This window comes from Lycorma delicatula, chromosome 1 (assembly GCF_047948215.1).
Source record: "Lycorma delicatula isolate Av1 chromosome 1, ASM4794821v1, whole genome shotgun sequence".
In the NCBI taxonomy this organism is placed as follows: Eukaryota; Metazoa; Arthropoda; class Insecta; order Hemiptera; family Fulgoridae; genus Lycorma; species Lycorma delicatula.
The window spans coordinates 392428232-392441230 of NC_134455.1; the positions used below are offsets into that span (position 1 = coordinate 392428232).

The window sequence follows — 12999 nt, forward strand, 5'->3', positions numbered from 1 at the left end:
AAGATGTAATCTGATGTATCTGAGTACAATTTTATTGTTTTTCTGTTCTTGAATGCAACAATCATTATTAAAACTGTATCTTAATACTTAGAATTGAACGGTAGAAAACAAACTTAACGATTATTTTGTTCTAAAATGGTCAGAGATAAAATACACAAAGGATATTACACTGTCTTTTGTAGAAGTATTCAAAAAGCAGCTGTGTCATCTTTCTTTGTGAATTTGAGAATGGTAAAATTTGGAAGAGCTCATACAATAACGGAAGAGTTACAACTGCACAGCTGCTAAATTTGGTGACTTATATGTTGAGTGAATTGTTCTTTATCAAATGACCCGCAGAATTGAAGGCATGGCATCTAACGTTAAAGAGATGTTAATATCTTAAGTAAAAACACAAAATTTTTGTGTTGAATATTTATTCGATGCAAATAACATCTGCTTAAATACTCAAAATCTGGATGTCTTCTTTGCAGAAAATAGACTGCACTAAGAGCAGTGCGTTAGCTTTTGTTTTGAGGGTGCTCGACCAATGACAGGAAAATTTGGGGATGTGGCACCAAAGTAAAGTCATTACGAAAAATTATATTCTCATTAATTACAACGTCCACACAGTATACGGATGCCTGAATAATTAAAACATGTTCCCAGGAGGCCGTCAAAGTGGTCAACTTTATGAAATCTCGGAGTCTGAACTCTGTTTATTTTTGAAACCTTGTTCTGAAATGGGCAACGACACCATTCAGTTATTGATACACATTGAGGTGAAATGGCTTTAATTAGGAAACATTTAAAGCAGGTTATTCCTGCTTTAAATCCAGCTAATCCAGTGTAATCCAGCTACGTTCAGATGCGCTGTAGATCCTAATGGCTGATTCTGAACTGATTGATAGACGAGCTCACAACACTAGCCTACTCATCAAATACTTTTAAACGCCTTAATGAATTAAATTAAATTTGCTAGGTGAAACAACAACAAATCGATTTTCAATTGACGACAAAATAGAAATTAAAAAAAAAAATTAATAATAAATAATTGGGTTTCGAATGAAAATTTTCAGTCTTTTACAAATTTCGAAAATTTTGAACAATACAGAAAATTGAAATGAAAGATAATATCACAAATTCTGCAGCATTATAAATTGCTTTCGCCGAATTTAAAAAAAAAATTGAAGAAGAGAGTTCCAAATTTCAAAACACTTTCACACTGGAAACTTTTTTCCTGAAACCCTAACTAAGAAACAGAATTTTTGATCAAACTATCTTGCGATGACAATTTTGAAATGGAACTTACTAAATTAGATTTAGTTGAATTTAAGTTAAGGATTAAAATTAATATCCACTGTTGACCATAAAAGCATTGTTAGTTTTAATTCTAATTTCTACCACATATTTTTATAAAACTAGATTTCTTGCTGTATTGACAATAAGAAATAAATTTGTAATAAATTGAACCTTGACCAAAGTTTTTGCGTAGGTAAGAAGGACTTAAAAGCCATATGAACATTACTCAATCTTCTGAGTACTGCGCAGCTGACAGCAATGAGAACTACAGCGTTTATTTTCCAAGAAAATATATATAGCTCTCTGACTTTTCATGTAACAAAGATGGAGGCCATTCCTTGGTTAAATATTCCGCGGGTAAACTAGCCCCCGTTCGGATATCCGGGTGGGATCTACTAAGGAATATGTCACCAGAAAATTAAAAATAACATTCTACGAGTCGGAGCGTAGAATGTTAGAAGTCTAAAAAGTGTTTGTGGGTTGGACAATTTAAAGAGGAAATGGATAAGTTAAATTTAGATTTAATAGGAATTAGCAAGGTTTAGTGGGAAGAGGAAAACGACTTTTGGTCAAGTGATTTTTGGAATAGTTAACTCAGCTTCAAATAAAGGGCAGGCACGAGTAGGTTTCATAATGAACAAGAAGATAGGGAAGAGAGTAGAGTATCTCAAAATGCTAGCGATAGAATCATAATAAGGATAAAATCAAGACCTAAGTCGACAACAATTGTTAACGTCTATGTGACTACAAGTGCCCGTGATAATGATGATATAGAGTGTGTATACGAAAGAAATAGACGAAGCAATTAAACATATAAAAGGGGATGAAAATTTAATATTAGTTGGAGATTGTAATGCAAGCACTGGAAGGAAATATAGGTGGTGAATAAGGGCTGAGCAAATGGAATGAATGAGGGGACCGATTCATTGAGCTTTACATGAAGTATAATTTAGTAATAACCACCACCCAGTTTACAAATCATAATAGAAGAATATACGCATGGAAAAAGCCAGGTGATACTTCAAGGTATGAGATAGATTATATTATGGTCAAGCAAAGATTTAGAAATCAACTCGTCGACTGCAAAGCTTACCCTGAAGCAGACATTGAAAAAGACCATAATTTAGTGATAATGAAATGTAGATTGGGGTTTAAAATCCTAAAGAAAAGGTGTCAGATGAATGAGTGAAATTTAGAAAAGCTTCACGAAGAGGAAGTAAAGAAGATTTTTTAGGAGGACATCGCAAGAGGTCTGAGTAAAAACGATAAGTTAGAAAATGTAGAAGAAGAATGAGAGAATGTTAAAAAGGAAATTCTTAAATCAGCAGAAGCCAACTTAGGCGGAACAAGGAGAACTGGTGAAAACCTTGGCTTTCAGAGGTTGTATTGCAGCTCTTGGATGAACGTAGTAAATATAAGAATGTAAATATAAGAAGAACATAAATGAACTATCGACAATTAAGAAATGCTATAAGCAGGATGTAAAAACTAACCAAAGAAGAGTGGATTAAAGAAAAGTGTCCAGAATTGGAAAGACAAATGAACATTTGTAAAATAGACGGAGCATACAGGAAAGTTAAGGAAAATTTTAATAACTTGTTAAACTTAAAATTTTAAAATTTAATAACATGTTAAACAAAGATGATTCACCGATATATAGTACGAAAGAAAAACTCGATAGGTGGGTGGAATACATTGAAGAGTTAGACGGAGGAAATGAATTAGAAACAGGTTTTAAAGAGGAAGAAGAGGATGAGAAGAAAAATACAATAATGAGATTTGAATTTAAGAGAGCATTAAAAGATTTGAATGGCAAAAAGACACTTCGAATAGACGGGACACGATATCTGCAGATTACTGCGCAGTGCAGGTGAGGAAGTGGTAGATAGATTATACAAACTGGTGTGTTATATTTACGGAAAAAGGGAAGTACCGGTAGCCTTCAAAAAGCGGGTTATTGTCATGATACCAAAGAAAGCATGAGCAGAGAAATGTGAAGAATACAGAACAAATAGCTAAACTCTTCATGCATCAAAAATTTTACATTTGGATTCAGGAAAAATATAGGTACAAGGGAAGCAATATTAGCAGTCAGATTAATGGTAGAAAGATAATTAAAGAAAGACCAGCAAACATACTTGGAATTTATAGATTTAGAAAAGGCATTTCATAACGTAGACTTGAATAAAATGTTCATAATTTAAAAAAATTTAGGGTTCCAATATAGTCATAGAAGAACAATTTCTAACATTTACAGCTACCAAACTGCAACTGTAATAGTCGAAGAACATAAGAAAGAAGCCGTAATGAAAAAGGGAATCCGACAAGGATGTTCCCTGTTCCCGTTACGTTTTAATTTTTATATAGAACTAGCAGTTAATGATGGTAAAAAACAATTTAGATCTGGAGTAACAGTGTACGGAGAAAGGATAAAGATTTTACGATTTATTAATGGTACAGTAACTCTTGCCGAGATTAAAAAAGATTTAGAAGAAACAGTGAATGGCATGGATGAAGTCCTGCGCAAGAACTACCGCATAAAAATAAACAAAAACAAATCAAAAGTAATGAAATGTAGTAAAAATAATATAGATGGATTACTGAATATAAAAATAGGAGGAGAAAACTTTATGGAAGTAGAAGAATATTGTTATTTGAGAAGTAAAATTACTAAAGACGGACGAAGCAGGAGCGAAATAAAATGCCGCGTAGCACAAGAAAAACGAGCTTTCACGTAAAAATTCAATTTTGTTTTATCAAAAATTAATTTAAACGTCAGAAAAATATTTTTGAAGGTATATGTTTGGATTGTAGCTTTATATGGAAGTGAAACTTGGACGATTGGAGTACCTGAGAAAAAAATATTAGAAGCTTTTGAAATGTGGAGCTGAAGAAAAATGTTAAAAATCAGATGGTGAATATAGTGAGAAATGAAGAGGTGTTCCAGCAAATTGATGAAGAGGAAAGCATTTGGAAAAATGTAGGTAAATGAATAGACAAACTTATAGCCCCACGCTAAGGATCCTGGACAGTCGCCTTAATATTGGAGGGACATGTAAATGGAAAAGATTGTGCAGGTACGCATCGTTTGGAATATGTATAACAAATTGTTAGGGATTTAGGATACAGGGGGATATCGAAATGAAATGACTGGCACTAGAAAGGGAATCTTGGAGAGATGCATCAAACCAGTCAAATGATGAATTTATCTAAAGATTAACGTAACAGTTTACACAATACTGCGTAAAATTATTACAAAAATAGGTAAATATTCGTACCAAGAGAAAAGCACGATATAAAAATGAAATTATAAAAATCGATTGCATGAAATAATCAAAAAATTAAATAATAAATTTCATGTAAAAATTATTTCTCTATTTCATAGAGATATTAAGAGAATAGGATTTTTGGCTAACTTTTATAACCTTTCTTGTTTCCTATGTTAAAGTCATTGGAGAAGGATACCAATACTTATTCCACAATATATTTATTTACAAATTCTTAAAAATTGTAAATGAAGAATTTTTAAAAAGTAAAAATCAATTGGTGAGCTTTAAGCAATTTCTTTTGTCAAATTTTTAAAACATTTTCAATGACTTATCTTAAAAAAAATAATTTCTATATAGTAATTATCAATGCAATGGCTGCATTTGTTAAATATAATGTATTTAGTGATAACCTTCATAACCGAATAAATTTGAAGACCCATTAAATATTAATGAAAAACCGGGGGAAATAACGCATATTTGTCAAAGAAATTAAACTTCAGAAATCTACGCTTATTTATTACACATAATAATTTACGAATTGGTAGAGTTTTTTGAGATTTAATGAGTATTAAATAACTTAATCTTTATGATTAAAAATAATTATGAAAATTAGAAAAAAGCAAATAAAGTACAATCTATCAGTAAAAAAAAAATTATTTACCTCATTATTAATTGGTTTCTGAGTCACTAAATACGTCAGACCAGTAATTTGATGACAATTTACGCTTTTTAAATGATAACCGCTGATAGTGAAACTGTATGATTGATAGACAGGAATATAAGCTGAGTTAATAAATTTAATGTGAGGAACGGATACCTGTAAATGAACAAATTTTTATATTAAAAATAAGTAATTACAGTATAATAACAAAGAATTTAATTTAGGAATATTTGTGCAAATATTATTAAAAAAACTAAAATTTTAAAAATTTGTAATTAATATTCTCTCTCTCCACTCACTCACTCTCTCAATCTCTCACCCTCTTCCTCTCTCTTACTATATATATATATATATATATATATATATATATGTAAATCTCGCGTACGTTACAATTATTTAATGGTGCCATAACAGTTATCTTATATCTTAGACTATCTACGTAAGGAGACTATGTATGTTGATATCCAGTTTAACTGTTAAATACATAAGAAAGAAGAGGCTATGTATAAGTATATAGATAAACTACAAAACAATCAAAACACCTACGAAATACATGTACGAACAGATGAATTTCGGCGCTGATTCTTAAATAATTAAAATCATAAGTTGATGTTATTGTCAACTCTTTATTATAATTGAATATACGTTTGAATATATAAATTGAATCTTTAATATACTTGAAATATTAAATGAATTATTATATGTTATTAAATTTGTATTATAATTGAATTATGATCTGGGACTGTTACTGAATGCGATTATACAAGAATAATGGGATTGCCATTTGTAGGCGACTGGCTGGAACTGAACGAGACTGACGACTGAGGAATGAAAACTGGATGACCACAAGAATGACGATGGATTTTATTAAATAATAATGCTGGAGCCGCTGCTTCGTCAGCAATCCAGTTTATCGTGACGTGTCTGGTTGCCATATCACCCCCTCTGTTCCTATCCATGAGAGGCTTAATCGGAGGACGTCTTCTTGCCTCAAACTGATCATATTCCACAGTCATCAGTCCGGCCCCGGCCACGTAAGATTCCACCGATTCAGATGTCGCGAGTGACAACCACATCGGAAAATTCCGCCCTGGTAAGGTTTTGCCTTCGTAGAAGATATCAGACACCTAATTCTACCACGTGGCCCTCAAGAACTGCTAAACCCGCGAAAGATCAAAGACCCCGCGCCTAAATCTACACATTCTATCTTCATCTAAACCGTATGTACCCATTATACAACCATTTCAATAAATTTCAGGCCACGACCGCATATTAATAATTCAGTTAAAATTCATGTCACGACAACCAATAATAATTAATTAAGTAATTGGAGTGCTACCAGTGAGAAAAAATGTCGCAGAGAATCTCAGGTCTAGTCCTTTCGGGGGCTGAATATAACCTCTAGTCTCCCACTTCAGCTCCAACTTGGAGGACCGCTTGCAGCTAGGTTGATCGCAGCCAACATTTACTTATTTGCCTCTTAATAATTGTGCATTCCAATTCAACAAATAGCCGTGCTGTTTGTCAGTAAAATCATACCTTGAAAATGAAAACCACACTCCCGAGCACGACACCCATTGAAACTTGAAGTACTCTAATACATATAGCTAGATCTATTATACAGCCTATTACAAATGTAACAGGCCGTGTCATCTACCAAAAAGCATTTACAAGCTGTCTTTCCCTGCTTTTCTCTTTCTGACTATTGCAATAAAACCATTGCTAACAAAGGTTTCCTCTCTCGAGTCAGAATAAAAAACTGATTGGTGCATGAGTCTCATCAAAATTTTGCAAATCGTACATCGGTTTGCCAGCCAATGAAAATTACCACAACCAACAACCAATCTTGTTTTAGATAAAATCAAGCTAGACTGACTAAACTGATAAAATCAGCAGGCTGCAAGTTAAATGATAGCAATTTTCTCTCTCGGTCTTGTTACATGAAGAGAACAGGTAAATTATGGTCGAGCACTAAAAATATAATCGTACTATTGAAAATATATATATATAATTAAAACTATATAAAGGTTAACCTCTTTTATCAGTTACACTAAAAATCAAGATCAGTATCTCGGTCTGATGTCAGAAACATTAATATTAGCGTAATTTATTTGCTAATTCATTCAAAATTTAGGAAAAATTGATTACAAGTAAATGATGTTAAGTTCTGATAGAAATATTATCTACAGTTAAAATCACTTAAAGCACCGAAAAGCTGAGTAGTTTTCAATAAAACGTAAAATAAATAAACTAAAATAAATTGATTGCAGTTAAAAGCCGAAAAATTGTTTCTGGTTAACCCGCGTTGCATCAAATTCATTTAAGCAATCATGATTTATGTCCGCAATTAAAAAAAATAAATAAAAAAAAAAAAAACATTAAAAAATTTTAAGAAATATTAAACTTTGTAGGTGATATCTTTTTACAGTTTTAAACATGTGAAATATAAGAACGAACATAATGAAAATGTGTACTCAGTTAAGAAAGGTCTTAAACCGCGACCAGTTTCGGACTTAAAGAAATATTTTATAGAAAAAAATTGTAAAATAAAAAGTAGTTTAAATGTATCCATGTTAAAACTGTAATCCAGAATTACAGTTAATATAAAAAACCATTTCATTATGCTAATATCATTCACTTATCCAAAAAAATAAAAGGTCAGAAAAATTATTCTCACTCTCTCACTTTCTCTGTGCGCGCGCGTTCGCCTGTGTAAGTGGTGTAATATATACACACTTGTAACTAGCACACACACACACACACACACACAACACACGATCCGTATTAATCTACTTACTTGTACAAATAATCTACAGGTGTAGGAAAAATATAGTTCAAAATGTAATCCGCTAAACACTTTCCCCGTCTTTTTCCGTTTGTAATTATATTTATCCGTTTCTTTTTTTGTATTTGACTGTAAGAAGCAACTAAAAAATATAAAAAAATGATGAAGATGAGTTAAAATATTAAAACTGAATTAGAATTTTTTATAAAACATTTTAAATTAAATTTTGGCTTCATATAAATAGAATACTGTAATTTGTAATATTTTTACAAATTAATTAAAAAAATTGTAATTTCTCTCGGCTGCAAAGTTATTATTGTATAAAGAGAATAAAAGTCATTATAAATTTAACTGTTCAAATAATTTAATATTCTTTTTGATATGGAAGTCAAGTATAGAAAAAGTAAAGCAAATTGGAAGTATCATTTTAAGATTAAAGAAAATTTAATTAACAGACACTAAATTAATTACTCCTTTGCGGTCTTTAGGGCAGTCACACTGGTCACTATAACTCCCTTCTACTCATTTTGTTTCATACGTACGTCACCGTTATCTCAGATCTTGTCGGACAATCACAATGCCAACTATGTTTTGTTTGCGTCGATCTACAGCCATCTTGACTTATCGGTTCAGCTAGGTCATAGTTGTTTTCGGGAACAACTTGTCATAATTTTAAATTAATTCCCTGTTATTTTAAATTTCCTATATCATTTTAAGCAGGGTAAAAATATTTCCATTTAAGGAGCTTAAAATAAAAATTACGAAAAGTTATTATTGAAAAAATATTTTATTACAATTTATAAACCTCACACCTAGTACAGATTTGACAACACCGTTCGTGACTGTGGATGCCTCAGAAAACGAACGAGTTTAAAGTGTAATCAGTGCTACAAATATACCAATCATAGTTGTGTTTTACGCAACATAGAAATTCAGACCTATACCCAAATAAGTCAACTATTTTAGGTCACCAAACGAGGAGAACGCAAGCTCATTCGGGTCCGCTCAGGAGCCGGGGACAAACCGCGCACCAATATCCGGTCCCATCATGGTGTCTCACGTGGCATTACCAAGTCACGATCAGAACCTTACGGGCGGAAGGAAGCCACGGCCCCTGTAGCACGAGTTACCATACCCAGGCAGCTAGCCAACCACACCAGCGGGAGCCCCAAATCGAATTACAAACAATACCAATATAACCGCGGCACGATGCCAATGTGCATACCTCCAACCAATCCAATGCCTAAGCCGGAACCCTAGCCACCCGGGATCCTACCACGTCCGAGTACCTCGATCAAACTCCCTCTGCAGACCTACAAATAGCAACGGCGCGAAGAAAACCAGCCACTATAGACCATCCTTTGCGGATCATCCAGTTGGTAAGGAGATCCATAAATGAATCTATTCTCTCAAGTTCCCTAATAGTTCGTGAACGTTCAACCTCGTATCGGGGACAGACGTAGATGACATGGTCCACTCTATCATCAGTCCCGCATTCCGGGCATTGACTCGAATCCACCAAACGAAACCTAGCTAAACTCGCCCGGAGAGAAACTGTGTGATATACTGGTTGTGGAAGATCCATCTAATCGCACCTAAATTATACACTATAGGAAATATACCTTGGGTGTAGCGACCTGTGGGGGATTCGCCCACCTGACCTGCCAAGACGCAAGGCACGTCTTCAATCTCCTGCTATCGTTCTGATGTCAATATGTTATTTACCTTGGAAATATAGCATTCCTTACACTCATTAGCCAAGTTATCTACTGGTTTGACTCCGGTTATAATACAAACTGCCGCCCGCGAGACTGTTCTATAACCGACTATAACAGCCAGCAAGAGGAGTCGTTGGGCCCGTGGCAAAATGTTTGCGCAATACCTAAAAACCACAGGGTGAGCCCAAACAGGCGCAGCATATACCATATTAGCTTCGCTGACACCTTTGTAAAGGATACGCTTAGTACAATAATTCAACCCCCGATCCGGATGTATGGACGGATTCCATAAAAAGTATCAGCAGCCTTTTTTGCTGCATACTGTAGATGTTCCTTGAACCAAAAATTCTCATCTAGTATAACACCCAGGTATTTTAGTCGTAACGTACCGAATGGGGAGACCAGCCATCCGAACCCGGATACGCCGGGAAGCAGCCAATCGGCCCTTGAGCAACATTATTGTGGTTTTCTCTGGGCTGAAAATCATCTTAGGTTTGAGATCCCACAGTCGGAGTGGCTCAAAAGCACGAGCAGCTAGGAATCCTACCTCGTTACGCGAATCCCCTTCAATCAGTAGCAGCGCGTCGTCAGCATAAGCGATGACTCGGTAATCACATGGCAACCTTCAACACAACATCGAATCGAATTCTATGATCCAAAGAAGGGGACTCAGAACACTGCCCTGAGGGCATCCTTTAGTTAAGGTCTTAAGAATCTCCAAGCCACCATCACCATCACGCCCCCGACGGGGAGTCTTATTCTTTAAGACTTTGGGGGTTGGCGTCCCCACGGGCCTAGCCTCCGCAGCTTTCCTTCCCACTATACAATGAGCTGCGGAACACTTTACATTATACACATAAACTACACCAAGAACACTACATAAATTACAACATGCACACATACACAATTACACAACAACAACCTACACTGATATTTCTTACATTTACACTCGGTGGTGTTGCGACATCTTACGAAACGCAACCGTAACCCAAGGTGGGAACAAATCGTGCCGATGGGTGAATGACTCTACGTAGTGAGTCTCGAACGATGTCCTCTGGGCACCAGGGCGAACCCAGTTGTATTTAGCCCTAGCTCCAGTACGCGTGCGCTCTGCTGGAGTGGTCCATTTTTCGCCGGTACTCGTGGGACCAAAATTTCTGATCCTATAATTAATCCCAAGATGGTTGGTGGTTCATCTGAAAAAACCACCAAATTAAGTCTTGTGAAGAGACCTCGGTCAGCTTTGTCTGACGAGGATAAAAGTCCTACTGAAGAGAACTTCTTAGAATCGAAATATAAAAATATTAGATTCGTTGTTCTCAGAAATAGTCAGGAAGGTGGCTCCCTTCAAAAGGTTTCACCTTTCTTAATTAACAAAACCATAACAGGTGCAAGTGGCTCCCCGAAGAATATCAGGAAATTACGCGACGGATCGATTCTGGTTGAAACATTCAACGATGAACAGAGTCGATTTATCTTACGTCTCCGTAATATGGGTGGTATAAATATAAGTGCAGAATGCCACTAAACGTTAAATACGAGCCGGGGTGTAATTTTTTGTAGAGACCTTCTAGATATAGATATCTTGGAAATAGTTGATGAGCTTTGCCACCAAGACGTTGTTGAAGTGAAACGTATAATGAAACGGCAGGACGGAACAGAAGAACCGACACCGTCTCTTATATTAACATTCAATCTCCCTGTTCTACCAGAGAAGATTAAAGTGGGTTACCTCTCGGTTCGGGTACGACCATTCATACCCAACCCACGGCGATGTTTCAGATGCCAAGGTTTTGGTCATACTACAACATCTTGTACAAAAACTGAGATCTGTGCTCGATGTGCTAAAGAAGGTCACAATGACACTAACTGCGAAGAAAGTGAAAAATGCGCAAACTGCAGTGGTCCACATACAGCCCGCTCCCGAGATTGCCCAACTTTTAAAGAAGAAAAGGCAATTCTCAAAATCTGTACGGAGCAAAAACTATATTTTCCGGCTGCACGTAGAGAATATAAAAAGACAAATTCACGGAACCTGGTTAAACCAGACGTATCTTTTGCCACCGCTACATCTAAACAAATTCCTACAAATGTTAATAATCAGCAGTGCGGATCCTGCAATGAGCTTAAAAAACTTGTTCAGATGCTATCTGATCAAGTAGCTTCACTTACAGCCACTATCTCAGAGCTGACAAAAATGAAGAAAAAGTCCTCCGTCGCAGGTAGTGAATCAAATAGTATGATACATACGAAAGTTCCTATTTCCAAAGTCGTACCGCCACGAATAGCGACTATCACAGCTGGCAGTAAGCCACCTAATAAGCTCCCCATAAAGGGAACCCACATAACAATTTCCTCTGGGATGTCAACTACAGCATCCCATTCAAATAAATCTCCTCCATCATCACCTCATATACTGGAGGATATGGTTGAAGAACCACCCGACCCTAGGGCATCGGAGTTCTTTAAAATAAAAAATACAAAAACAAAAACCGAATCACGTACAACTAATTTTTATATAATTTCCGAAATTTATTTTTTTATTTATTTTTTACATTTATGAACATTATTCAGTGAAGTGTTAGAGGTATTCGGTCCCGCATTGAAGATATTAGAGTACTAGCGCACACACATGATCCACTAATCATGTGTTTCCAAGAAACTCACCTTCTACAACATGACCGAATTACACTCAGAGGATACTTCTGTGAGAGATACGACGGCCTAGTAGACAGTAGAGAGAGTGGTGGAGTAGCGATTTTCATGAAGAATGGGGTATCAGTTACAAGAATTCAACTAACCACTGTCATTCCTGCTATTGCAGTGAAGGTCTCTATTCCCTTCAAATTGCATATCTGCAATCTGTATCTCTCACCGAACACTGAGTTCAGTGCTTTAGATGTCTCAAATCTCCTCACACAAATACCATCTCCATCGTTAATAGTAGGAGACTTCAATGCCCATCATATTTCCTGGGGCTCAACCTTCTGCTCCACTCGAGTCAATATGATAAACAGATTTTGACCTTTGCCTACTGAATAATGGATCACACACATTCATGTCCTTATCAACTGGTACTGTATCTAACCTTGATCTTTCCATATGCTCACCGAATATGCTCCCTCATTTTAATTGGTCGGTTTGTGATGACTTTCACAGCAGTGATCATAAACCAATTATTATTGGTTTCGGTGTAGACTGCGAGATTAAAAGAAGGCCATGGAGATGGATTGTTGAAAAGGCAGATTGGAACGGATACCATAAAGCATTCCAATCTCAGTATGA

General features: G+C 35.5%; 1 protein-coding gene across 2 annotated transcripts in view; it reads right to left on the reverse strand.

Annotated features, from left to right (window-relative positions):
* Positions 1-12999, reverse strand: part of LOC142317362 (uncharacterized) — a 116837-nt gene that overhangs the window by 2760 nt on the left and 101078 nt on the right. For both annotated transcript variants that reach the window (XM_075353860.1, XM_075353859.1), the window contains 2 exons: positions 8009-8138; positions 5212-5367 (listed from right to left, as the gene is read on the reverse strand). In XM_075353860.1, the coding sequence (XP_075209975.1) occupies positions 5212-5367; positions 8009-8138 (286 nt within the window). The remainder of the gene's footprint in view (positions 1-5211; positions 5368-8008; positions 8139-12999) is intronic.